General features: G+C 35.2%; 3 protein-coding genes and 1 pseudogene across 14 annotated transcripts in view; 3 read left to right on the top strand and 1 right to left on the bottom strand.

The window, feature by feature from the left end:
- The window catches only part of DNAAF4 (dynein axonemal assembly factor 4), a 104,172-nt gene extending 97,782 nt beyond the window's left edge, over positions 1-6,390 (top strand). The window contains exons 8-11 of one of the 5 annotated variants that reach the window (XR_005216458.1): positions 965-1,070; positions 2,437-2,566; positions 4,803-4,848; positions 5,990-6,390. Coding sequence is in view for 4 of the 5 variants with exons in the window: in XM_037833899.1 (XP_037689827.1) it covers positions 965-1,070; positions 2,437-2,546 (216 nt within the window). In the remaining variant the exon portion in view is untranslated. Of the gene's footprint in view, positions 1-964; positions 1,071-1,493; positions 1,566-2,436 lie in introns of all 5 variants that reach the window. The other 4 variants (XM_037833900.1, XM_037833899.1, XM_037833898.1 and 1 more) reach the window with 4 other exon arrangements.
- A 4,904-nt stretch (positions 6,391-11,294) lies between these two features.
- C4H15orf65 (chromosome 4 C15orf65 homolog) lies at positions 11,295-18,756 on the bottom strand. Of its 4 annotated transcripts, none has more exons than XM_037833903.1 (2): positions 18,377-18,756; positions 11,295-11,746 (listed from the first exon to the last, which is right to left on the bottom strand). In XM_037833903.1, exons 1-2 carry the CDS (start codon positions 18,638-18,640, stop codon positions 11,402-11,404), a joined length of 609 nt encoding a protein of 202 aa, XP_037689831.1. In that variant the 5' UTR covers positions 18,641-18,756; the 3' UTR covers positions 11,295-11,401. The 4 variants fall into 4 exon arrangements, 3 of the variants coding, with proteins under 3 accessions (XP_037689831.1, XP_037689832.1, XP_037689833.1); XM_037833904.1 differs by having other exon boundaries at positions 18,231-18,490; XM_037833905.1 differs by having other exon boundaries at positions 18,193-18,490.
- Positions 18,735-27,437, top strand: part of CCPG1 (cell cycle progression 1) — an 80,294-nt gene continuing 71,591 nt past the window's right edge. For 3 of the 5 annotated variants that reach the window (XM_037833887.1, XM_037833891.1, XM_037833892.1), the window contains exons 1-2: positions 18,735-18,793; positions 19,343-19,408. The gene's annotated coding sequence lies outside the window, so the exon portion shown is untranslated. Of the gene's footprint in view, positions 18,794-19,342; positions 19,409-27,437 lie in introns of those variants that run through there. The other 2 variants (XM_037833888.1, XM_037833889.1) reach the window with 2 other exon arrangements.
- LOC119531983 lies at positions 23,931-27,141 on the top strand (annotated as a pseudogene).

Raw genomic sequence — 27,437 nt, forward strand, 5'->3', positions numbered from 1 at the left:
TTGATAAGCTGCTGAACATCCGTTCTAGTTTGCTGATGCTGCAGAATGCAAAACACCAGAGATGGATAGGCTTTTATAAAATGGGGGTTTATTTCACTACACAGTTACAGTCTTAAGGCCACAAAACGTCCAAGGTAACACATCAGTAATTGGGTACCTTCACTGGAGATGGCCAATGGCGTCCGGAAAACCTCTGTTAGCTGGGAAGGCACATGGCTGGCGTCTGCTCCAAAGTTCTGGTTTCAAAATGGCTTTCTCCCAGGACATTCCTCTCTAGCAAGCTTGCTCTTCTTCAAAACGTCACTCACAGCTGCACTCCATCTCCTCTCCTTGAGCCAGCTCATTTATATGGCTCCACTGATCAAGGCCCACCCCGAATGGGTGGGGCCACACCTCCATGGGAGTATCCCACCAGAGTCACCTCCCACAGCTGGGTGGGGCACATCTTCATGCAAACAACCTAATCCAAACATTCCAACTTAATCCCCACTATTCTGTCTGCCCCACAAGATTGCACCAAAGAATATGGCTTTTTCTGGGGGACATAAAGCATTCAAACCGGCACAACATCTAATAAGTTTTATGACCCACTTTTCCTTTTGACTAGTACAATTTCTTGTGCAAACAAATGTTTATTGAATGAATGAGGTGAACCACCCATTGTGGATATGAAACCACAAATGTATATAATCATTCCTAGTGGTTATGGTAGAGATTTCAAATGATAAGCCAGATCATAATTTTGAGGGGAGGATATGAATCCCATATAGGAATAACTGAACAATTCCTTAAATTGTTCAACATAAATGTATGTATTTGATAAATACCGATGCCAGTGAAACTAGAAATTTAGGTGGGTAAGGTTTGGGTCCTGTTTTAAAGTTAGAATTTTTACCATGTTTTTGCTCACATTTAAATTAAGAAATTGTCTTTTCCCTATTAATTATATATTCATTTTTCTAAGGCACTGGAATTACTGACACCACCTGTTGCAGGCAATGCTAATGCAAGAATGAAGGCACACGTACGACGTGGAACAGCATTCTGTCAACTAGAATTGTATGTAGAAGGTAAGAAATCAATAGAAATGTTTTGAGTTCCAAATTATACTCTGAAAAAAATATCATGTGATTATTTAAGATCATGACATTTTAGGATTCTAGTATTTTATCTTTTTTATCATTCAATTTATATTTTGTAACTTATCTAACAAAATAAAAAATGATTTTGAAAAATGGTATTTTAAAAATTTCATTGTTCTAGAAGGGAGTTAAAAAAGGATGTGAACAACAAGTTTAGATCTAATATTAAGTTATAATAACTACATCCTTTTGAGTTACATAATTCAGCCCTATGTGTCTAGAAGCTGCAGCTTTATTTTGCCTTTTTAATAATATATCCAGTGACTATTTGCAGTTACTCATGTTGCATACTTAAAGGCAAAATTTTGTAGTTTGTCTTCAGCATTCCTCTTTCCATACTTCCCTACCTAGATGTTCCATTCATCTTCCCTTCACTCAAGACCTACCCTTGATGATGCCTTATCGGAGAATGGGCACCACAATGTAGGTAGAAATAACTGTAGTTATTTTGAACTACATTGTTAAACCTGGTTCTGCCATTTTTAGGAGATATTTCTAATCAAAGCAACCAAATTAGGTTTATATGCCCCATGCTTTTTTTTTTTTTTTTTTTTTAGCATCTTACCCAGATTTATGAAGACAAAAATGATCAGGACAACAATTAAATTATAGCATAGATGCTATAATTGGATTGCAACTCCAAGGACCTTTATTTTAAAAATAAGACAATGGAGGCTTGAAGAAGTTAAGTTATTTGCTTGCCGTGACACTGCAGAGCAATAGCATTTTAAAAGGGACTAGAACTCAGGTGTCCTTAGTCCTAAAGAAATTTTTTCCACTGCTTTTTTTGGGTAAAAATTTAGATTCAGTTATGTATTTTTAACAACCACACTACAGTGCTTTCCTTTTCAACAAATTTTCCTCAAAGAAATGTTGTAGATATATCTATAGAAAAAAGCACATACTATATCCTAATCTATGAATTATATAAAGTATGAATTAAGTTTACAAAAATTATTTTTAAAAACCTAGGATTTCTAAATAAAGTGTCATTTAGTACCTTTTCATTGAAGTGATAAAAATGCTTTGGATATATGAAAGTTTTAAGTCTGTTCATACTTAAATAAGTTTTAGTTGTTAGCTTTTTGTGTTTGAAATTAAAATAACTGCATCTGACTGAACCCTGAGTGAAGTCATTATAATTATTCCTGAAATCACTGCAAAATTTCTGCAATTAGAGGTATGGTTAGGTGTGTGACGATGGGAGTCTGCATTAAAACCTAGTACTTGTCCTGAACCATTTTCTTAGTGATTATTTTTATTTTTATTGATCTCCATTACTATATAAATACAGGACTACAGGATTATGAAGCTGCACTTAAGATTGACCCATCCAACAAAATTGTACAAAATGATGCTGAGAAGATTCGGAATATAGTTCAAGGAACAGAACTAAAATCTTAATGACTACCAGAGACAACTAGGTATTGTTTTAAGTGTTACAAAAATAATTGGAGATGTTAGGAATCTATACATAATATGGCTGATTGGGCAGAATTACTTTCTGTTTAGTATTCTAGTTCTGTAAAGAGCAAAATATTACAAATCTGTAGAAAATGTGATGTTTGATTTGAATGGTTTCTGAATAAGAAAACCAAAATAAGAATAAATTATTTTGATTATTTGTTTCTTTATATTAATACATAGTTTAATTACACATTTTTTTTCTCACTGAATTGAGTTTACCCTTGTAACCAACAAAGTATTTGTTAGTGTGATGGGTACCAGAACACTTACTGATTAATTTTTAACAAGATAGAATTTTAAAATAGAAGATCATGTTTATAAAGCATTTTGGTTTGTATTAAATATATGATTTAATTGTCTGATAGGTACTAGTAGGTTTCTGCTTTTTTTACAAAAAGCATAGAACCTTGTTTTTATAAAAAATATTTTTCTACCTTCTGTTGATTATGGTTAGACCAGCACAGTCGAGTAGAACAACTGTTTGGAAACCTTTATTGTCAACTCTACTTATAGGTAGTGTTTCTCCAAAACATTGATCAATTGATCATATTTTGTAGCACTATCTGGTGAAGATAAGTTTTCTAGTTTATTTTCTAATACTTTCAAATAAACTAGGGCAAAAGGGGGAGGTGTTAATTTAGGATATTATGGTATGGGCATTGGATTGCACCACCTTTTGGTTATATCACTTTGTAATGAAGCAAGCATGCTTTAAACACCACAGTACAGGTTCTCTTTTGCATGTAGTAGTTGTCACAACTCACTTTTTATATTTAGATGATCTTTAGTAAAATAAAACTTAGGATGAGTTTTTATAGTAATATTATTTTATCATCTGATGTTGTCATTCAAGTGAATCATAAAACAGCCCCATTCAGTTTTGTGTGTGTTTTTTTTAATTGCAATTCCTTTTTGAATGTGTAAGAGAGTGGTATAGTTCAGCAACCTTGAAACTTCTACTTCTATAAGGCAACTTTTGATAACTTCTCTAGCAGTCCAACCCAGTTATCAGAATTTATGTTGAGGCAGGATTATTTTTCTTTTAATCAGCCCTGGTTAATAAAAAAAAACAAAAATGTACCTAACATAAAGATGGGCTTCTCTGTGGCAAAACACCAGTTTGACATTCAAAAAAACCTTGAAAGCAAATTTAATTATTCTTGAATTCCCTAACCCATACATCAAAAGGGAATTCTGTTTAAGAAAGAAATACTCTTCAATCCTTAAAAGCAAGCAGCTGATCAAAAACATCTCCAGAAGCCTCTCAGGCATTTTTCTCATTCTGGTCTTACTTTTTTGAGCTGGCAGTTTCATTCCTTTCTAAGGTTAATTAATCTGGTCTTTCCTCAATTTCTCTTAATTACCATCCCAATCTGTAAAGAAAAGAGTGCTCTCAAAAGCTGCCCTATGGGCAAAGGATCTTTCCTTATGAGGAGGTAGAAGAAAGGAAAGTATTAAGTAGTTGTATATGTTAATATATTTGTCCCTATCCTCTAATTAAAATATTTGTGTAAATACAACAGACACTCATTTATGTTTAGGAAGTATTTGACTTCTTTTGATTTCAGCAGTCCTCTATGGTCTGCAAGGGACTTTTGTTTTAGGATTAAGTGGCGATAGATATGTTAAAATATTGATGTAGACTTGCCCATTTCCTTTTTGATAAACACATGCTTCCCAAAATAGTGTTGCTATTAAAGCCTATGAATAAAAGATAAGAAAAATTGTGGTAGCCTTTTGATTTTTTTTCATAATGCCAATTTAATTATTTGATGGAAATTAATTTCTATTAAATATAGTAGTTACAGAAATATAAACTGGAGAGACCTTTACTCCCCCATTACTGTGTGGTTACTATACATAGATATACCATGTACACATTTGTTAAAGAAAACTTTTCAGACAAATTTAATTATGAAAAAAAAAGTTATATCATCATAGTAAATTCAAAGGAAAGACCCCTAGCTAGCCAATTTTAGTAGTGGATGCTTTACATGACTAGGAAATAGATAACATTGTTAGATTAGATTAAAAGCAAGAATATTTCCTTGCAGGTCACTAGCCTCTTGGCTGACAGTCACTTAAGAAAGTCACCTGGGGTGGATGGGTAGCTAGTTTCCCCAATCCAGCCTTTATCTCATTAAATTGTTTAAGCATTTTGTCAGAAATGCTCATTTCTTCTTTTCTTCCCAGAAGAACTGTGAATTACATCATGCAAAAAAGTTTTGTCCCACACCAGGTTTGGCATAATTTTTCTTTTACACATTTTGGCTCTTTACTGACAGAGGTTAAGGTGTTAATTCTAATAAATAAATATTGTCCAGTAGTTCAGTGGAAAGACATATGTTCATGTAAGTATACCATGTGCTGGTTCCCTAGCAAGTGGAGTACTTTCCATTAAGTCTCATCCATATAGGCAATAAGGGCAAAGGATTTTACATACCCTCTGGGGAAAAGGTTAGTAGGTGATCTCCCAAGAAGCCTGACAACACGGAGTGTCTTTCATTACCTTATAAAGTTGATCTGGCTCAGTCTCACTGCATAGAAATCTGATTGTGTCACTATCCATATTTTACTTTCCAAAAGTAGATCCATCTCTAAGGACCAAGTACACATTAGAAGCTCAGGAGATTGAATAAAACAGAATGCCTATTTATTAATTCATAATCAGAAATTCAGTGAGAATGACCCTTGGTACTATAGGTTATATGACATCTCATTTTTTCCTTGTAGGCAGATAAATATGGGAAATTAAATTATAAAAGTTCTTCAACAAACATGAAATCAAAACAAAGAATTAGTTTGATGAATAGAATGTTTCATGACATTATGTGTACAATTCTGTACAACAGGCTTCCTCTCCTATAAAGTTTAGATAATTCCCTTTGTTTACAAGCCTCGAGGCTTACCTCACTGTAATTATCATGTACTAACAATGAAACAAAGTTTCTTCTTCTGTCATGATTAGGTTACCAATGTCTTCTCTTTGTCCACAATCTTTGAAATGTATTTGTGCTTTTCAAAATGTTTTGAAGGTTTATGACCCTCAAACCATCTCTCTCAAGATATTCTCTTCAAGGAACTTATTTTTGACAGTACTTTAAACATATTTCATTTTAGCCTTTTTAATGACCCAAATAAAACTGATTTTTGGTAAATGAGCTAATAAGTGTAAACTGATCAGTACAGTACCTAACCCCTAAAACTATTTTGTCAAATACATTAATTACTTTCTTGATGGGTGAATGGTTAATTTCATGTGTTAACTTGGCTAGGTAATAGTGTTCAGTGGTTTGGTCAAGTAAGCACTTGCCTGATTGTTATTTTGAAGGTATTTCACAGACAGATTTAAGTCATTAGGACATTGATTACTTGCATAGATGATTACATCTACAATCAACAAAGGAGACTGCCTTGAGCAATGAGAAGAGTAGCCTCATCCAATCAGTTGGAGGCCTCAAAGCACGAACTGAGGATTTTAGGAGTCAGAGGAAGAATTTCTGTCTACTTCTGCCAGCCAGGCTCTCCTGAGGAATTCACTTTTATCTTCATCAGAGTTCCCAACTTGTGGCCTGCCCTGTGGAATTTGGATTTGCCGATCCCCACTGTTGTGTGAACTAATTCCTATAAATAATTATTTTAGTATTTATATATACATCCTGTTGGTTCTGTTTCTCTGGAGAACCCTGACTGATATAATGGGCTAAAATTGTATTTCTGATAATCTTTTGGTTTATACCTAAAAGTGAGGGAAAGTACCTAAATAAATTGGTAAAATATGGCTTTGAGAAGGTGAACTTTCATTTTTACTAGAAACTGGGAGCTGATGCTGTATTTCCAGTAATGACACATCAAGAGGTAGAACTTCAACTATTCTGAAAATTATGTAAGGTAGGAAAGTTTGCCTAAAGTATGTGACTTTTTTTTAATTGATGTGCTTTAAATATGCCCTAGAAGAACTGAATTTTCAGAGTGTTTTATCTGAAATGGATGCTTTTCTTTTGGAAGAATCCAGGTAGTATAACTAGAAGAAAGATCACTGCCAGAAACACCATGAAATTGGTCAGTGGGATGAAAATAAGATTAGAAGTTCCTTTCAACAGAGTGTTCTGATTCTGACAGTGGCACCAAAGCTAGGGAAGCTACCTATAAAAAGAGGCAAGAAAAAAGAGGGGTAAATAAGGATGAGTTCCTTTCTGTTTCTCACTGTTGCCCTCCATAATGTCAACAAATCATATTTAACAATGAATGTATTACTTCATTCATGAATTGCTCTTAATCTTTACTAAGCCCATTCATATTTTATTTTTTACATTTTAGGGTAACAAATTCTAAAAATATGCTGTTTTATTTAGTGTATCTCACAAAGCAGAATTTAATACTTTACAGTCCATACCCTTCTTTTAGATGGTTCTTATGTATCCTAGTTCTCAATATACTATAAGTGGTGAATAAATTTGTGTTCAGTGTATTCATGCCTTTGATTTTTTACACTTTTATCACATTTCCTGTTAGCTTTTTAAGCATGAAGGAAACATTACTCTATAGTCATCTTCAGCTACATTTTCTCTTTAAAACATTATTATAGAATTACAACTATAACTACAAACTTGGAAACTATTAACTGAGTACAAGTGTAGAGAAAGGGACTTTAAACAGTTATTATAGGTCAGTGGTTCACAAGTGTGTTCCAAGGACCCCTAGGGATCCCAGAGACCTTTTCAGGAGGGAGGTCTGCAAGGCCTCTTCTTTTCCAACTGTCTGTGTGGAGCGAGATTTTTTTTCATATTCTTCAACCACAACAAGATATTGCAACAGATTGAAGTGCAGAAGCTGAGAATCCAGCTGTCTTTTATTAAGCCAGACATTAAGGAGATTTGCAGGAAAAAAAAAATGCCTGTCTTTTCACTAATTTTTGTTTAGGAATATGTGGTTACTTTTCATTAAAATATTTATGTGCATATCCAAGGTTTTATTGTAATTTAAAAATATTAAATATTTCTAAATTTTTTTGAATGTAAACTCTTTGGGGCCCTCAGTGAGTTTTTAAGTATGAAGTGCTTCTGAGATCAAAGTGCCTTGGAACCACTACTGTAAGTCAATAGGAATATGGTTTTGAACAGGAAAAGGAAAAATAACAGTCCTTAGTGTAAGAAAAGGTTATATTCAAAGTCCATTTATAAGTTTGTTGTTTAGTACTCTAAAGACCCAATCTCATGGAAACAATATAGTAAATCACCTAAATCTTCCACCTCTTCTCTCAATCTTCCTTTCACTTTGCTCTAACTGAAACTTTCTCTGCGGAGAACACTGCTACCCTGGAAGCCCTTTGAAGTGGTATCTGTTTTCCCTTCTGTACTCCTCTAAGCACTGGGCCTGGAGGTGGAATAGATCTCCTTCTTGCTACTCTTGTTGATTCCACAACCTGTCTTTTCTCACTCTTGTAGTCCTCTGGATCACTCTTTCTCATTCCTTGAGAATTTTAGTTCTTGGCTCATGGTCACTCTGTCCAGTACTACTCCTGTCAGTTCTCTGTGATGTCATTATCCATGTAAATGATAATTCTAGTATATTGACCGCTCAGTTTTCTGGAGTTTTTTTAATCTCCTCTAGTGATTGTGTTTTCTACCCAGTCTCAATCTTCCATTCCCACAGTAGTCCACTAAACATTTTTATCACCAGTAACTGCATTCTTGCCACAGTCTCACTTTCAAGCATCACTATCATCAACCACCACCTCTTGTCTTTCTACCTCAGTTTAGAACTGCAATACCCTCAGTCCTTTGGCCCCATGGGGACTAACAATCTATAATTCCTATCTCCTTTTCATGTCCTCACTCTTCTCCTTACTCAGCTTAGCCTCTGTCATCCATTTTTAAAATCATTCCCTTGCATACATTCTCAACTTCTTTGTCCTTTCTCCCTCTTCAGTTTTTGCTAATTATGTTGTAATAAAAAAAAAAAAAAAAAGGAAAAACCTTGCACGTATTTCCACCATCACTTTTACCACTCTGTCTGCATCTGTTCCCATTTACATTATTACCTCTCACTACTGCGGATGAACTATTTCTGTTCTTACACAAGGCCATTCTGTACTGGATCCTATCTTCACTGGTCTGCTCAAGCACATTGATCCCTCTTGCACTTCATTATTTTTTTTCTCTACTGGAGCATTCCCATTGAATTACAAATGTACTATATTATATCCCATCTTAAAATAAGCTTTGACTCCACGTCTTCCACTTACCACCCAATTTCACTGTTCAGTGTACAGCAAAACTACTCAAAAGCAGTTTCTACATTTTCCATTCTTTCTTAAACCCATTCCCATAAAGTTCTCTCTGCCACCCTAGAGAAACACTTCTTGTTAACATCACCAATGACCTCCACATTGCCTAGTCATGGGATCAGTTCTCAATCCATGTTATTTCCCAAGATAATTTCACACAGCTGGATCGTTCCTCCTCCTTGAAACATGGTCTTTATTTGGCTTCCAGGCATCATGATCTTCCTGATCTCCTCTTAACTCACTAGCATTCCTTCTTGGTCTCATTTGCTTATTCCTCTTCATCTCCCTGACCTCTAAATTTTGGAGCTCCCTAGAGCTTAGTCCTCAGATCCCTTTTCTACCTACACTTTGTAGTCTTATGTGGTCTCATCACTTTAACTAACATCTTTGTGCAGATGGTGTTCAGTTGGAATTTTCAACTTGGGCTTCTCCCTTGAACTCCAGATTTATATATCCAACTGCTCCACAACAGCTCCACTTTTCCCAGATATTCCCTTCACTGTCTCCAGATGTCTGGTCAGACATCTCCTTATCAGAGATCTTCCCTGACCATCCCACCTAAAATAACCTCTTACTCAAGCACTCCCTCTTCCTCTAACCCTATTTTATTTTTTTCCATATACTTGCCACCTGACATATTTTATACAGATAGACATGTATAAACATATACATATAAATATGTAAATGCTTATATAAATATGTATTTATAGATATGTTTTTTGGTCTGTTTCCCCCTACTAGAATCGAAGCTCCAGGAAGACAGGGTATTCCCTAGTACCTAGAATACTGCCTGGACTTTAATAAGTGTGGAATAAATAGTTGTTAAAATGAATGAATGAATGATTACGTGGTAGCATTCCAGACAACATGCTTGATTCCAAGATATTGTAGAGTAGGTTGAATTATGTAACCCAGAAACATGTTCTTAATCTTAATCCCATTCCTGTGGGGTATGAACTTATTGTAAATAGGACCTTATAAAGATGTTATTTTTAGTTAAGTTATGGTCCAAGTGAATGAGGTTGGGCCTTAATCCTATTACTGGAGGCTTTATGAAGAGAGCCATATGGAGAAGTAACTAGAAATCAACAGAACCTGGAAGAGAGAGGAGAAGACACCACTACGTGATGGAAAAGCCAAGGAACCCTAAGGATTGCTGGCCAACCAGAATGATACTCCCCCTAGGAGGGAGCAAGCCTTCTAGCCTCTGAAACTATGAGCTAATAAATACCTGCTGTTAAACCAGTCGATTGTATGGTATTTGTATAGCAGCCTGAAAACTAAGACATATTTGAGAATTTCAGCAATAATAACGAAACAAAAATGGGCCTAACCACCTGGCCAAGGAATTTGAGATTTGTTCTAGTCTTGGAATTTGATGCTTAATTATCCTTCTTGGTTGTGCTGTTACCCAGTATCATTTTTGAGAAAATTTGGAAGAAGGTGATGAGGCTGTAGAATTTGAGCTGTTTCCCTCACATCAAACCATTTTTGAAATTAGAAGTAAGGCCCAACTTTTCTGATGCCCTAATATGCAAAACCTGAAATCACAGTGAAAATAAAAGAACAGTGATTTTTTTCAGTTAAGAGAGGTAATTAGACCCAATTGAACATATGGTTTAAATAGCTCAAATAAGTCCATGTATGGTGGAATCACTGATTTTGAAGAAATACATATAGCCCATCACCCACCACTACTCACCCACTATGTTAAATGACATTAATGGCATAAAATATACCATATTCTTTCACATCTTTGTACTTTCATATGTGTACTTTCTTCTGCCTGGAATGACCTTTCCTTTGATTCAGTCTTCTTCAGGACACTTCTAATCTCAGTCTCAATTTGAACAATTTTTTCTCTGTGTCCAAAAGACCTTTGTGTACTTTTAAATTACACAGATTATCGCCTATTATTAATTTGCTAATCTTACTCTCCCACTAAGCGGACCTGAAACAATAAAATAGACATTGTCTTTTATTTCTGTGCCCCATTTGCATAGTATAGTGGCTAGAATATAGTAGGTATTCAATAAGTATTTGCTGAATGAATTAATATTAGTTCCTCTCTTCCACCATCCTAGCAGTGGGAACCAACATTCCTTGAATTCTAAGCTATTAGTTAAAAATATAGAAAAATGGAAAATTATTGGTTAAAATCTTCCCTAATTCAATTTTTGTTGGAGCTCTTGTGTTCCTTTGTCTTAATATACTCAAAAGATGAGATCACGAAAGGCTTTTGATGTTTGTGGAGTATAATTGCTAAATAAAGCTAGAATGGACTAAAACACTTTCTACCTTTCATTCCGCTGTTTTGAACACATTTTTATTTAAGAAATCAAGTCATGGCAAAAATTCAAAGAGGTCATTCAGTTACTAGTTGAAATTCTTTATTTCTTAAAGGTATTTTGTACAATTTGGTCCAACTCTTTATATTCCAAATTGGGTGTTCTAGCTTTAGATTTAAAACTCATTTTTCTTAAATATACAAAGCAATATATATTCATACAGTATGTTGAAAATTAGGAAAATCAAGGGTTTTAGTTCTGTCAGGTGAAGTGTTTAAAGTGTTATTTTGATAAAATCCAGTTGCTCTAATATGGCTTGAAAACACTTGCTCCTTTGGAGTATAACTGCAGGGAAGAAACTGTGGTATAGGTAAAAATTCACCATAATCACTTGAATTGGTTTTATACATAATCATCTGAGGTTTTGATAGTGAGGTAGCTGTACAGAGTGTCTTGGGATCAATCATACATGAAAACACAGGATTGCCTGGATTCACACATGGAGGCAGTTGAGGTTTCATTTCTGTGTCTGGATTTGAAGCTGAAGTAATTTTCTTTTCCTAAAAGATTAATACATAAAATCATTCTCAATTACAAAGTTGTGAAACAAACAGAATTAAACTTTGACCCATCCACCCGCCTTTTCTTGGGAATCCTGTTCTCTTGAAGGCACTGAAGACTACATATTTGTAAAAGGCATACTTGTCAAATGGGTGAATAAGATAGCTTTTTAAACATCCTGCAACAGAACAATGGGAATCTGTAAAAGCATTTGTAAATCATAGGAAATACAGCCAAATTTTAGAGTGAGAAAGGAACAAGACAAACATTCAAGGATCTTAGCCTTATGGGGGATAGTCATTAAGCAAATGATTACATAAATAACTATATAATTACAATTGTGATAAATGCTATGAAGAAAAAATATATTTATGAAGTCATTAGATTCTATTTATGAAGACATTTAACCCAGTATGGGGAGTTAGAGAAGGCCATTCTGGTGGAGTGTCATTTAATCTAAGCTGGAAGGAAAGGAAGGAAAAGACAGAGGTGGAACAAAGAAAGTCAGCATGGCCAGAGTCAAGTAAATGAGGGTGAAAATGGATTGAGATGAAATTAGAGGAGCAGGAGCCAGATCGGGCAGAGTTTGTTGACTATTTAAAAAATTCGGATCTTTACTGCAGAAGCAATGGAAAGCTACTGAAGGATTTTAAGGAGAGGAGTATCATGATGAAACAATTTTTATTAAGATTATTTTGGCTTCTGTCAGGACCTTGAGTGGATGCAGAGAGGTGCTGCTGTAGTCCTTGTGACAAATGATAATGATTTCTAGGAGGATGGGGACATGGAGTTTGAGAGAAGTAAACAGATTTGAAGCATATTTTGGAAGTAGAATTCACAGGACTTGGTGATGGGTGGTGAGGAATAAAGACAGGTCAAGGATGACTCCCAGGTTTCTGGATAAGCATCTGGGTTGCTGGTAGTATCCTTTACTGCAGTGAATGGATGGGGGGAGATTTATACAAACACACACACGTACATACAAAAATAGGGGTGTGTATATATAATCATATATGTATCTATATTTTAGCTGTTTAAAGAAGGTGGGATCAAGATATTAAACCATAGAATGGATGCAAAAGAGGATCAATCAAATCTATAAAAAACTTCAAGCTTCAATAATAAAGATGTAAGGATTTAAATGAAACACACTATAGAGTTCAGAAACAGTCCGTTTTTAAAATCATTCACTCATTAATTCAACCAATATTTATTGAGCACCCAGTGCATGCTTCACATTGTCAGATGCTGGGAATATGGTGAGGTACAATATAAAGTTTCTAGAGCTTATATTTTATTATATAGAAGACAAAACACATAGGAAACCAGCTCAAAAGTGGCTAGCTATTTTAAAAAATGTAGGTCTTCATCTTCAAATATTATCAAAATAAATTGCAGATGAATTGGTTAAATACTCATTTAAAATCACATGACAGAAAAACTAGAAATCAGGAGGAAGGTATTTTTAACCCTCTAAGAAAGGATGACATTCTAAAAGTGACAAAAGCAATTATAAAGGAAAGAACTGATATATTTAACTGTCGAATCTATACATGAAAATATAGCTAACCAAAACAAAAGGTAAACAACAGATTAGGAACACTAGAAAGAATTACAAAGGATTAATACCTTTAACTCAAAGCATTCCTATGTGAAAAACATTAAGCAAAACACCACAACTCTGATAAAGCTAAGGTAATTAACATTTTCAGTAATTTCCAAAATGTAAATTAAAACCACAAGGAGTTTTTTGGATTGTTTTTAATTATCCAATTTGGCACTGAAAAAAAGCACTTTGCATTGTTGCTAGCCAGGTAAATTAATATTAACCACTTAAAAAAAATTTAACAGAATGCAAGGACTTTAAAAATGTTCATGACTTTGAATCCTGAAATTTTAGTTTCAAAACCTATCTTTAAACTTAACTGTAGAAAAAAATTAATGCACAGTTTTACTTATAAAAGCACTGAAATGTTTACTGATTAGATAGATACTAACTTTAATTATATTGTTTTATGCCAAAAATACTTGCAAGCTTCTTTTCTTAAATATGTAAGTTTCTTCCACTACCTTACATTGGTGTAAGATAATATTAACCCATCTGTTTTAATTATCCCAGAATAATTAGAAGCTGATGAGTTTCCCTAAAGTTCTTTACTATAGACTTTTTGTTTAATAAACTCTCACCTTGAGATTGTCTTATACTATTTAATTCTTTTTTAAGACTTGCAATGGCTAATCCTTTTATAAACTCAATTCATTTGCATTTCTAGTTGGGAAAATCATAAATACAAATATAAGTAAGAACCTTTATATACATAATATTGTCTTATATCTATCTATTTGTGCTTTAAATGTATCTGAGGCCGGTTGTATTCCTGAAATAAAAAGGTGCTATGAGTTGAAATGAAGCTAGGCTGGAATGTTTTTCCTATAAAAAACATTCCTAAAGGCTAGCTTTTTATTTTAAAAAAGACTATAAAGCCATATTCAATCAACTCTTCAGTAAATTATTTTTCTACCTGGACAGTGTCCCTAATGTCTAAGTATTTTTCTATGAATCAAGGCTTAGAAATATGAATTAAGTACAGTGCAAAGAGCTTTGAAGTGAAGAGACCCAGGTTCTGGTCCTAGATTTGCTAGGAATATATATTTGAGTAAATCGCTTAGATTTTCCTGGTCTCAGTTTTCTGTCTGTAAAACAAGGGATCTTGGATTATTTGACTTCCTGGATCTCTTTCATTAACTCCAGAATTTATAAATTTGCAAACTTATAAAATTTATAAAGTAAGGCAGTATCATAGTTTGTAAGTTCTTATGTTTGCCTTGTTTAATGACAATCATAAGGCAAATAAAATTTTCAAAAGTTCTCCTTTAAACATTTCCACAAATCTTCTGGATTATGTGACGGCGTTTTGAAAATCTAATCCAAGAATACATGTTTTGCTGCTGTTTTTCCTAAAGGGGAAAAAAAGTCTTTTTCTTATGATAAATTTCCCTAGTGCAAACATAAGGTGTTAAGATACAAGATTGCTGGTCATCCCTGCCCCCCGCTTCCAGGTTAGTATAAATTTCTTCAAAAACTGACATGATTTTCAGATGTTTGAAGTGCGCAGTTATTGTTTGTGTTGGTTTTTCACTGAGTTTTGAATCTTCTGCCTCAGAAAAATCTCACTGTTCCTAGGAATGAGAATAATATCATGAATATCCATTTTACTTGAATCTCCATTAATGGCTGGGCCAGCCACCTTTAGGGCCCAAGTAGTGACTTGACTTCATTCTCTTGACCTTGCTAATAGGAAACAAAATCTTGGTAGTACTTCACTACCTACTAATAACACTGAGATGTTATCTGAAACTGGTAGTCTTTTCTCCACTTTATTATTGTTCTCTAGTGCAGTGCTCCTTCCTCAAACTAAAATGTGCACACTAAACACCCAGGAATCTTGTTACAATGTAGATTTCTGACTTGGCAGACAAGATTCTGCTTTTCTAAGGCGGCCCTCTATCCTGCTCTTGCTGCTTGTCTCTGGATCACACTTGAGTTCAAAGCTAGACACCTGGCAGGAAAGATGTGGCTAAACTGAGGCCAGGAGTTAGAGGCCCTTGGGGAAGGAGGGAGTGAGGAGTGTGGGGATATGGAGAGCTGCAGGGCCAGATAATAATGACAGCTGCACAGATTATACAAGAGCATGCCAAGTAGACTAATTGAGAAACTTGTTTTTATTTGTGTACCTTCTGCTGTAAGAGTTATAAGAAGCAAAAATTAGGCATCACCAGTTATGGATTCTAATGTTGGCACTGCCAATGGCTTTGCGAATTTGATAAAATCATTTTACAAGGATTCAGTTTCCTTGTCTGTAAATATTAAACAAAGGAGAGGGTTTAGATGATTTTGTTTATTAAACTGGGTAAATATAAGGGCTTTCCAAATGTAGCATTAGGAAACTGTAGGTGATTTTCAGTTATTTTGTGATAAGGCCCTTAATAAATGCATTCTGTAGTGTTCATGAAGGCAAAAAATAATTTTAGTGGTTAAAAAAAAGCTTGGCAACCTGTAGAATAGTCCCTCCCCTACAGGAAGTTCTATATCTAAATAACCTAATAATGGTTGTTCTGTAACTGACTTTTTTTTTAGATTGAATTAAATAGAAGATTGCTTATATACATTAAAGTTCTTTTTCTTTCAGAACTTCATAGTAGACTCTTGACATTCATGAGACTGAGACCCTTTAAGAATCTCCTAAATGCTGAAGACTAACAAGCATATAATCTCAGTTTCTTCAACTCTAAAATAAAGATAGAAGTGTTTACTTTACAGAGTTATTGGGTCATGTTTAAGTGAGGACAATGCTTGTCTGAAATTCAAGTTTGGTTAAGATTAGCTAGGTTCCTCATTAGCATAATCAGTTCACTGAATTCCTGTGTGATTCTAATTAATGTCTCAGCAAAGTTAAACTTTCAAAATGTCACAAACTTTTTTGTTTTGAAACTTTGATGGTCAAATCTGCAAATGCGAAATGTTTAGTCCACTTCCTCTTTCCTTTCCTTTGTTGAGATTTGAATGACTGTGAGCAGTGTTGGATTAGTACAAAGCAGGAACTGTGTCCTAGGTTCCAAACCTTTATCGATTGGTTTCACCTTTGCTTGCAGAACTGGCAAAAATATCTACCCTAACTCTTATGGTTTTTGTGAGGATAAAATGAAGAAGTGGATGTAGATGGTAAACTGCCATACAAATTGAAGCAGTTTTTTATCATACTCTTTTTGCAGGTTTACCTCAATATATATGATCTTCTGAAATTTACAAGTTATTAACACTTTACATTTCATTTAATATTTATAATACTCATTAATACATGTTTAATACCGTGAGAATCTGGCAAAGCTGGAAATAGAACTCAGGTTTCTTAAGTTTCAGATCAATGCTAGTCTCATTAGATCTTGCTTGACACTGCTTATTAGTTTGTTTTAAATACCAAGACCATACATAGACATAATAGCAAGTCACCAGAATCGTAAGACTTGATGGTTTCTCAACAGGTCTCCTTTTCTCAAAATGTCTAGGTTTCTGCAGCACAAGAGGCGGCTTTCTAGGTGGAAGGTGGCTGCACTGTGACTTACGGGAAAAGTATAACCCTTATTTACTTTATGGGCATCTACCTTGTCAGGTTGCCCAGGGCAACTTGTGTTTTGTTGTTGTTGCGTTAAACTATATCCTTCAGTGACTGAGAACTCTTTCTTTCATGAAATCACCCTCTACTACTGGCTCCAATTCTGATCTGCTGTGGCTCAAAATGTCATACAGAAGATCAGTTCTAGTCAAAGCAAAAGACAAATTAACTTACAATTTTTGTTGGCATAATTTTGTACCACACAATCTGGAAAATTAGCATCTACCTAAATTTTTTAGATTCAGAAATAAAATACGCATTGCCCTTACTTTACTTCATAGGCCCTCTCTGCATCTTTCTTATTTGTTTTCACCCTCTTCAAATCTGGATATCCTTAAAATGTAGATAAGATTAAGAACAAAGTAAAGCCGCCTACTACAATGAATAATAAAGGATTACTTTAAATTCCCTATTAGATAACAGGTCAGCAATCTAAGGATAAAAGGTTAATTAAAATTGTAAATGATTCTTTTAAAAAGAGGCTAAATATATTAAAATTAGCCCGTGAAAGTGCCTGAAAAAGTACAGAAATCTATTTAAACAGATAGTATTAGATTTTTTACTAATTTTCAGGCCCTCACAGAGTTAAGAGAAAGCCAGATGACTTTGACTTTTCAAAGCCCCTCAGTATAAACACACACACACACATACACATTCACGTATTTTTAAAAAGAAATGAAAACAAGCCATCGAAGTAACAAAAATGTCCATTTCTGTAAAGATGGTGTAATTATAAAATTAAAATTCGTATTTTTTTTTGGTTTGGTGTCAGTCGATGTTTAATTTGGTAGCTCCAAAAAAACAAACAAAAAAAAACAAAAGAAAACCACAACAAAAACAACCAAAAAAACAGTAAACAACAGAGTCTAACCTAGAGGCATTCTTTTGTCTCTGCTCAGACCCTCCATCTTTTTGTTAATGTTTTCCTTTCTTATCTATCTTTTGGACCACAATTGTGAGATAGATTAACTTTCTACTGCATCCGTCAACAGTGAATTTAAGTGCGCCGATGCTCATATCTTTTGAAAAAGGCACAATATAAATAAAAGTAGTTAACAAGGTAGCGTTTCCTTATTCGAAGTGATCAATGTGGTTTGCGGGGGGGATGCGCACCATCTCCAACTATCTTTCTAACTTCAGAGGCAATTTCAGTTTAATGCAACGCATATTTAAATTTGTGCAGCCTAATGGTAGTCTAGAAAGCTTTTTTTTTTTTCCCCCGGGTGGGGGCGTTTTGGAGTGGGTAAGAGTAGAGGGTCCCGCAAACATACCAACATTCAAAAACATCCATCTCTCTGTCCAAACCCACCCAGTCGTACTCGGTCATTCTCGCCTTCTTTGTTAATTTTTCCGGTAAACGCAGTGTTTTCCTGCAGCGTAAGGGAAGGCCAGCGAGAGCCCAGGGGACACGGCTTTTCCACTGGATCCAATTAAAGCATCAAAGAGAAGGTGAACCTTTGACTGGAACAATGCGCCTAATCCAGGGAACAGTCCTCCCGGGTGAAACCGCGAAGCCTTTCGAAAGAGTCTCGCTCGTCTCCATGGCAACCGGCCGCGGTGCCCTCCAGCGCAGGGGCCCGGATGTTGTGAGGACCTCGGCCGTCTGGCCCGGCTTCCTGCAGCCTGCCCTAGGCGGGCAACGCTCCTTTTCGGGAGTCGTAGTTCTTCTCTGCCTCGCTGCCCGGCATGAAGGGCGGGCTGGACTACGAGTCCCGGCATGCGTTGCGGTGCCCCACCGGCCACCGCCTCGCGGCTGCGAACGCTTGCGAGCAGGTTGTTGTTTTTATGAGAGGCGTCACTAGCACTTTGGGCTGTGACTGCCGCCGCTGCCACAGCCAGCGCAGTCGGGCGGAGGTGGCGTTGCCTCTTCAGGTACTGCCCTGGGCGGGTTTGGATTTCGGGGGACAGTTCGGGGCCGATGGTCTTGGCCTTAAGTCTTGGTCTTAGGTGGGCGTCGTTGGCTCACCGCCCCGCAGGGGCAGTAGCGGGGTTCCCTCCCAGGCGGGGCTGCTGGGGCGAGGGCTTGACCTCTGGCGCCTGGCGTGCGCGGCAACACGGGCATCTTCCTGGGTCCTGGAGCCCGCCCTTGAGGCCCCTCATCTGGTGGTCCAATAGCTTCTGATCCTAGCTTGTAACCCGGCCGTGCGCCAGGGTTGGGGGAGGCGACGGTCCGGAGGACCCTCCTTCCTTCCTTGGCCGGGCTCGGGGGGCTTTTCGGTCCTGACTGATGAGAATCCATATGGTAAGGTGTTACGTGCGTCACCGTGCCGGGTTTTCTGCCGGCCCTTCTCTTTTGGTGACGTTTGAGCCCTGTGATGCCAGGAATAGAAAGATTAAATATTGAATAGTGCAGCTGCGATTTCTGCTCATAAACCAGCCTAATAATGATTAAGACCCCCCTCTCTGCCTTTCACTCTACAGGCCCTCTTTAACATCGGTCTTCCTAATCGATGTATTCTCGGCAGCAGCTGTCCCACGCACTGCCTTGTAAGTGTTACGTGTTTGTCCCTGTTTAATGAATCCAACTCTGCCATTGGAGCGGCAATTTTAAGGAACTCAGCCAATTAAGTTTTTTGTTGTTAAGTAGGTGAAATCTGCACTGCTACCCCCTATTGCGGTTTTCTTTAAAAATGATATAGGCCTGTCTTGTAACTAGAATAGGTAACTGTTTTCGTTCTGCCAGTTTAGGGGATGTGCGTCCTCCAGTAAAGTCACGTCCACTGGGAATAGGGCTTGAAATCTATTAGCACATCAAACCTTTGGCTCAAGGTTTTGAATTTTAACAGACTCCCACATTGTCAGTGACTGTTTATTACACATAGGACGCTATGGTTTAGTCTTTCCTGAAATCATGTCATAAAGGGAAGGAGAGAGTGAGGGTATAATTTTAATGCATGATTTTTAACCTTTTACACTAAGGAGGAAATTCTCGTCAAAAAAGCCATTAGAAATCATACCCAAATAATGTTTAATGGTGCGGGAAACACACAGGTTAGACAGTAGTGTATTTCCAGTTTTGTAAACTAAGCTACAGAACAAGGAGTTTATACTGTATTTATTAGAAATTAAACTGAAATGCTAATCGCAATTATAAAAGTGATTATCCAAGTGGTGAAACTACAAGTGATTTTTTTCTTTACACTTTTCTATATTTTCAAATTTTTCTACATTTTGCTTTTTTAATCAGAAAAACCTTAGTTTTAAAAAAAGAATGAGATGCGGATGCAGAAATTCCAATTAAATGTACCCTTTAAACATTACTTTAAAAAGAATTAAGCAAAAAATAAGCACCAGTAAAAAACATAGTCCCTGATTCTGGAACCACAGACTATATGGGTGACAAATTTAAATGTAAATTATTTGGAGAGGAGAAACAAGAAATGCATTAGTTGGACTGGAAAGAATAAAAAGCAGACAATAGTTCTTAGCATTTGTACATACTGTCTTCTTTTCATCTGTTTTCTTTTCACCTTGTACAGTAAAACCAAAGACCAAAGCCTGTAGCCTTTGTTCAGAAATCTTGATTAATACTGTACATTTGTCAGGAAAAAATATAGGGCATATTAATCTACTGAAAAGTAGGAGATAGCAGAGTTTCTTGTTCATTATTTGTAGGCATTTACCAGTGGACATAACGAAGTTGTTAAAGCACTATTGTAAGGAGACATTTTAAAGCTTGTTTACAGTGAATCATCTTGAGTGCTGTGGTTTATGTGACTGATAATTTGGATTATGTTTATTTTTGTTTCATCTTCTATTATAGATATGTTGACTACTCATGGATAAATAGGAGAATTTATGATTAGCCTTTTTTGTTGTTTTTAGGTAGTGTTCATACTTTAGTTTTCTTGAGTTGTCCTCTTTTAGGCTTTACTTTTCTACCCAGATTCTAATATTCTTTTAAGTATTTTCCACCTTTTAATATTGTATACTTTGTTGTCTCAATACATTAGGATGTGGGTCCATTTACGGGGCATAGGAAACAATGATATTGGCTAGTATGTCTGATTTACTAATTGGCTCCACAGTATTGTTGTCTAGGTTGTGTAATTGTATTCTTATCCAAGTTAAATAAAGAGTTAAAAATATTATCTGATTATGAACTGCTGAAATCTTGAAAATAATAGTTTATGAAAATGTTAACATGGACACAGTGGCAAGGCCTGTTAAGCCCAGGTATTTTAAAACAGAAAATGCAGACTCATCTAATAATGCAGAACTACTGGAGGCCAAATTGTTTTTGTGGTGTTTAAGGTGAGGAAGTTGCCATATTCTTGCTGATAATTATTATATTTTTTCTTAGTGGTTCTACTGTTTTGACTAGATGAAAAGTTAAAAATTATTTGGTCTGTTTCAGAGTTGATGTCCAATGTATTGCATCAGATATAATTAACCAAATCATCTCTCATTTTGAATTTTGAAATGAAATAATTTTGAGTTCTGAAATGAAGTTTAGTCCTATAGTGGGAGAAGGATAGCAACTAACTGCTAAAACCAAGGATTTTTTTTTTTTTTTTTAAGGGCCTTTAATGTATGAAAAGTTGTTTCAGAGCCTACAGGGTTTTCTAATGAATTATTAGGAAATAAGTAAGGTTGTGAAAGATTTTCCTCTGTCCTCACAGGAAGTAAAAAAATCTAATTTTTTCTTTAGTACTTGTCCAACAATCACAATTCTTCTCTCTAAAACCATATTTCTCATTCATATTGTTAGCATGATGAAATATAAAAAGAGCATTGGATTAGGAGTCAGAAGATATGTTTAATTATATTGAGAAAGTAATTTAATTTATGAGCCTTTATTGTTTCCATTTATAAATTGGAAATAATAGCTAGTTTGCTTACTTCATGGGTTGTTGTGAAGATAAAATCAGATATGAAGCTGAAATCACCTTGCAAATGGTAGATAATCTATTCATGTAAAATAGCAATATTTACATGAAAGCATATTGTAAATTTGAACTGTGATGACTTGATGTGATGTATACCTGTTGATTGGGAAGTGTGATCTTCAGTTACTTTATTGGCACAGCTTGCAAGCTTTTTCTAAGTTGAAGGTAACCTTGCCCCTCCACTGACTGTGACTTTGCACTCTGTCCTGTTAAAGGTCCTGAAACTGCAATGTGCTTTTATGGTTGGGTTTTTAATTTTGGTTTTTATTTCTTTTAATCTCACATTTGAAAGTATAGAAAAGATCATTAGTCTAATTTAACATTAGGAAATAGATACTGTTTTTACTGCTCTAAAATTGGACTTTAATTTCATGAATACTGAGCCTGAATTGAATATGAAATTCCAGGTCCTCTGAGAGATACATTTCCTATTTAAACATTGGTCTTTGAGCCAAAGAAACAGTTTAGAGCTTAGACGCCTCCTTCTGGGCAAGTCAGCCCTAGCTAATACAACATCTGATATTTGAGGTTACTTCAAATTAGGTTGAGATATAGATCATTCAAGTAAAATTTGTAAATAAATTCTGAGGACTTTACCACAGTAAATATAGGTAAGTGAAAGTAAAAGGCAATGAAATATATACTGTGTCATGGGTTAGTAATGACTTTGCTTTTATGATTGGTTGATACCTCAAAGAATTTTGCTAACATTTTATCTCCTATTACTTCTGGAAAGTAACAATGTATATATATTTAACTATATACTGTGTCATGGGTTAGTAATGACTTTGCTTTTATGATTGGTTGATACCTCAAAGAATTTTGCTAACATTTTATCTCCTATTACTTCTGGAAAGTAACAATGTATATATATTTAACCATCTATTCTGTAAAAAGGCTTGTAAACTCTTAACAAAAGGAAGACAGAACAAAAATGTATAAAATCCCTTCTTTTTTTTCCATCTTCCCAGCTTATCTTCCCAATAAAAAGTAGAAGACAGTTGTAAGAAAATTAGGGCGAATTATCCTTTTTTAGAAGGATGTTTTTAAAAGTTGATGATATATATTTTTAAATAAGTAATAGATTTTTAAATTTTTTAAAAATTGAGAATAGAAGAAAATAAAGAACCAGAACCTAGTAGTTTTACTTATTTTTCTCAGAACAGGGAAGAGAGACCACCAAGGGCTTTTAGTACCCAAGTGAGAACAGAATGTAATTTGTACATCTGTTGGACCTTTCAGGCTTTTCCAAAATTAAGATAGAAGAATCCTGGGAAGTCAAGATTTTTCTCAGAATGAGAATACCAGGTGAAAGAAATATTTCAGTAATAACAGTATCTTAATTTTTCCTCAGTGCTTTGAGCTCATATTATTACTATATTTAAAGCTTTTTATCAAAGGTGTGGCTTCTTTTAGATTGAAGCAAAAACAGATACTTTTATCTTCAAATATGGCAATAGCTGCTTTTGTTTCCCAATTTGAGGGATGTTGCATCATAGAAGAAAACCTGTGGAGTAATTGTGTGTTGGCTCACTTTTCTTGCAGAATTTTTTTTCTAGTTCAAAAAGTTAAACTGCTGCATGTAACAGTATTGCTCCCTCTTTCTGGGTACAAAATCTTGTTCCAGATTAGAAGATTGGTACCTATCTTTTGTGATAGATTTCAGCCATTTAAATGAAATTCCGCTCCATTAGGACTAGGAGAGCCTGCTTTCTATGTTGTTATTTTTTCATATATCTAGAGGCAAAATCTGCAGGACAGTCATAGGACCCCCGTCTAGAAGCAATAATTGCTGCACTGTGGATTCAGAAACTCTTCAAAGCTGTTGTTTCTCTAGTGTTAGTTTTCCACAACAAACTTCTGATAGCACAGATAGTAAACATTTTAATGTTTACTCCTTTAACTTGTCTTGAAAAAACTTGTTGTTTAGAAGATGCTTAGATTCATATACATCATTACTGAACTTTAAATTAGGTGTTGTCTTTCATTTTTTTAAAAATATTTACTTTTTCTCTGATTATAAAAGCAATAAATTCTCATTGGAAATTTAGTGGACATATTACATGCAATTTTGAGGGTTTTTTTTTAAGATTTAAAAAATACTCTTAAATTCTAATATATTGCACATAGATTAATATAAATATGATTTATTATACATATTCTCTGACTTGCTTTTCTCAATATACTATTGATGTCTTTCCATGTCAAGACATGGATCTACTTAATTTTATAAGTGACTGCTTTAATCACAATTGTCATTAATTTTTATTGTTAATAAATTAAAGTTCACTGTTGATGGTATTTTGCTTTCCAATTTTACTTATAAAAATTGTTCCTTTAACCATTCTTATGTGATAAGTTTTCATAATCATGTGAATATTTCTATCAGATAAATTCCTAGAAGTGGAATTAGTAGCTCATAGGGTATATGCCTGTAAAATTTTGATAGTTATTGCAAAATTTACCTCAAAGGATAGCAACAATATACATTTCCACTGTTATAGTGCTTATTTTCCCTTCTCTGACCTTTTAGTCTTTATGAATCTATTATTGGTCTATATCATTATTATTTTTAATCTAATCTTTATTAATCTGCTAGGTATAAAATAGTCTAATTTCTCTTTGTATATCTTTGGTAGTAAAGAGCATCTTTTCATGTTTATAAGCCTTTTTTTATATCTTCTATAAATTGCTTGTTCATGTTCTTTGCTAATTTTCAATTGAATTTTTTAAACCTTTTTCTTGTTTGTTGGTATGCTTCATGTTTTGAAAATTAGCTTTGTTATACATGTCACAAATGTTTTCCTGTTATATACTTTATATTTATTTGTAGTAATAACTTTTGACAAACAGATGTTTATCATTTTTATATAGTAAAGCTTATTATCTTTCCCTTTATGATTTCTGGGTTTTGTGTAAAGTTCAGAAAGATATCTCTACCCCAGGATTATAAAAATCTTCCCCGTTTTGTTTGGGTCCTTTTGTAGTTTCATTGCGTATATTTAAATCTTTCACCAGGGTGGTCTTAAAGCTTTTGAAGCCTTTTATTTATAGTGCTGATCTCTTACCAGGCAAATAAGAGGTGATATTCTGAAAGTTTTTTTGCAGCATCAAACTTGGGAAGTTTGGTGAAGGCTATGCTTTCATTCCCAAATGATGCAACTTGGTAAAAAACTGATTATTTTTTTTCTTTTGGGAAGCAGGAGAGAACAATGAAATTTGCTTTTTTTTTGTTTTGAGTCAGAGACATTTTGTATGAAAGTGGCTCTCATCTTGCTGCAGCTCTTTCATTCTCTACCTTGCACACAACCATAGGATACTTCTTTGCTGTGCTTTGAGCATCCAAAATGGCAGCTGGCACTTTGTTCCATATTCAGAATTGCCTGTCAAATATTTTGTCCTTAACACTGTTTTTTGGAAAGTAACTTAATTTGGACTCTTGTTTGGTTAAAATATGCTGCAAGAGTTATCTGTTTGTAATGGTTAAAAGGCCCTGCAAGAACTTACAGTCTTCTTCAGACTAAGGGTTTACTTAACCCTTCTGGCCAGTAAGCCTTGGAATCAGCTTATCCAGGGTAGTAATTTTGTTTCTCAGACAGTAAGAGCTCTTAAGCTAGGTTTATTTATCGCCAGGTTTTGGGGACTGGAATAAGGTTGATATTGTAGTCATTGTGTAGTGTTTAAAAGGTATAGATTGGTCCTTCACTTAAGATCAGAATTGGAAAAGAGGAAACAATACACAGAAAATTCTTCTCTCCAGCAGTGAACAGGAATGAAACTTTTCTTCCTGAAGGAGGCATATTTCTTAACCATCTAATGCCAGAAGTGTTTGGTATATCACAATACTCTAAAAATGTGAATTTGTGCCAGATTACCTTAAAGTATAGTGACAGTAACACACATAAACTATCTTAGATGATTTTTTTCCTGTTATTATTACTTTTCTTTGTGATAAAATCTAAGCAGCAACCTAAACATCCATCATTAGGGAATTATAGTATGATAAATAGGATATATTATGTAGTCTTAAAAGTCATATTTTTGAAATATTTCTAAAACATTTCAGTGCTAGTGGGAAAAGCAGGGAAGAAAACTCTTTTACCCCCAATGCTTATATAAAATGTTTGCAGTGGGCTCACTTCAACTGTCTCTCTGCCTTGGTCTACCTGGCGTCTGACTGTGCACTCCACAAGCCGTTGGACACCATGGGAAAGCAGGATAGTCGAGTGACTTACATGAACCCAATAGCAATGGTCAGATCAAGGGGTCCAATCCAGTCTTCAGGGCCAGTGATACAAGATTATCTGAATCGACTAAGGCCTACCTGGGAAGAAGTGAAAGAGCAACTTGAAAAAGAAAGGATCTAAGGCATTGGCTGAATTTGAAGAAAAAAATGAATGAGAACTGGAAGAAAGAACTAGAAAAACACAGGGAGAAATTAAGTGGGAGTGAAAGCTTGGCCAAAAAAAGAGAAAAAAAAGAAAAGAAGAAATCTGGTAGGTATTCATTTTGTTCATCAAGCTCTGATTCTTCCAGCAGTTCTTCACATTCTGAAGATGAGGATAAGAAACAAGGGAAAAGAAGAAAGAGAAAGAAGGACTGTTCACATAGATCCTTGGAAAGTTCCATGCCAGAAACTGAATCAGACAGTGAGGATAGTTTAAAAAAGAAAAAGAAGTCAAGAGATTCAACCGAGAAAGAAAAGGACAATAAAAGGACTCAGCAGAAAAAGAAAGATATATCCTGAAGATAAACTTTTATCATCTGAGTCCTTGTCAGAATTGGATTATATTGAGGAGGTACAAGCAAAAAAGAAGAAAAGCAGTGAAGAACAAGAAAAAGCAACAGAAAAAAACAAAAAAAGAAAAATAAGCATAAGAAACACAGTAAGAAGAAAAAGAAGGCTGCTAGTTCGAGTCCTGATTCTCCATAACGTTAAGAAAAATCAGGATTGCCTTAAAGAGAAAGTGTGATGTCTAAGGAAATTTCAGCTGTGAAAATTATGACATATTTACTAAAATGCATGATTTTTCTTATTTTTAGGATTATTCCTAGACTTTCAGAAGCCACTCAGATGCTGCTGTGTGAAGGGGCCATAATTGTTGCCTGCTGCTTGAACACTTTTTTTTTCTGTTTCAGTGCTCAGTAGCTCTGGGAGATAATAAACTGCAGTCATACTAGTGGTTCAGTTATTTAGGGATAAAGTGAATATTTTTGACTATAATTACCTAATTATAAATGAATAGAAATCAAATCTGAATACATCGGCGGGGCAAGATGGCAGACTGGTGAGCTGTATGTTTTAGTTACTCCTCCAGGAAAGTAGGTAGAAAGCCAGGAACTGCGTGGACTGGACACCACAGAGCAATCTGACTTTGGGCATACTTCATACAACACTCATGAAAACGTGGAACTGCTGAGATCAGTGAAATCTGTAAGTTTTTGCGGCCAGGGGACCCGCGCCCCTCCCTGCCAGGCTCAGTCCCGTGGGAGGAGGGGCTATCAGCTCCGGGAAGGAGAAGGGAGAACTGCAGTGGCAGCCCTTATCGGAAACTCATTCTGCTGATCCAAACTCCAACCATAGATAGACGGAGACCAGACACCAGAGAATCTGAGAGCAGCCAGCC

The sequence above is a fragment of the Choloepus didactylus genome, chromosome 4 (assembly GCF_015220235.1).
Source record: "Choloepus didactylus isolate mChoDid1 chromosome 4, mChoDid1.pri, whole genome shotgun sequence".
NCBI classification, from domain to species: domain Eukaryota; kingdom Metazoa; phylum Chordata; class Mammalia; order Pilosa; family Megalonychidae; genus Choloepus; species Choloepus didactylus.

Bases quoted from the DNA above. Each gene is read 5' to 3' on its own strand.
- C4H15orf65 (XM_037833903.1), bottom strand. From the start codon at position 18,640: ATGCCGGGACTCGTAGTCCAGCCCGCCCTTCATGCCGGGCAGCGAGGC. The intron at 11,747-18,376 runs GTTCACCTTCTC...TTAATCTTTTAG, and splicing joins GCGCATTGTTCCAGTCAAAG to GAAAAGAAAATTACTTCAGC.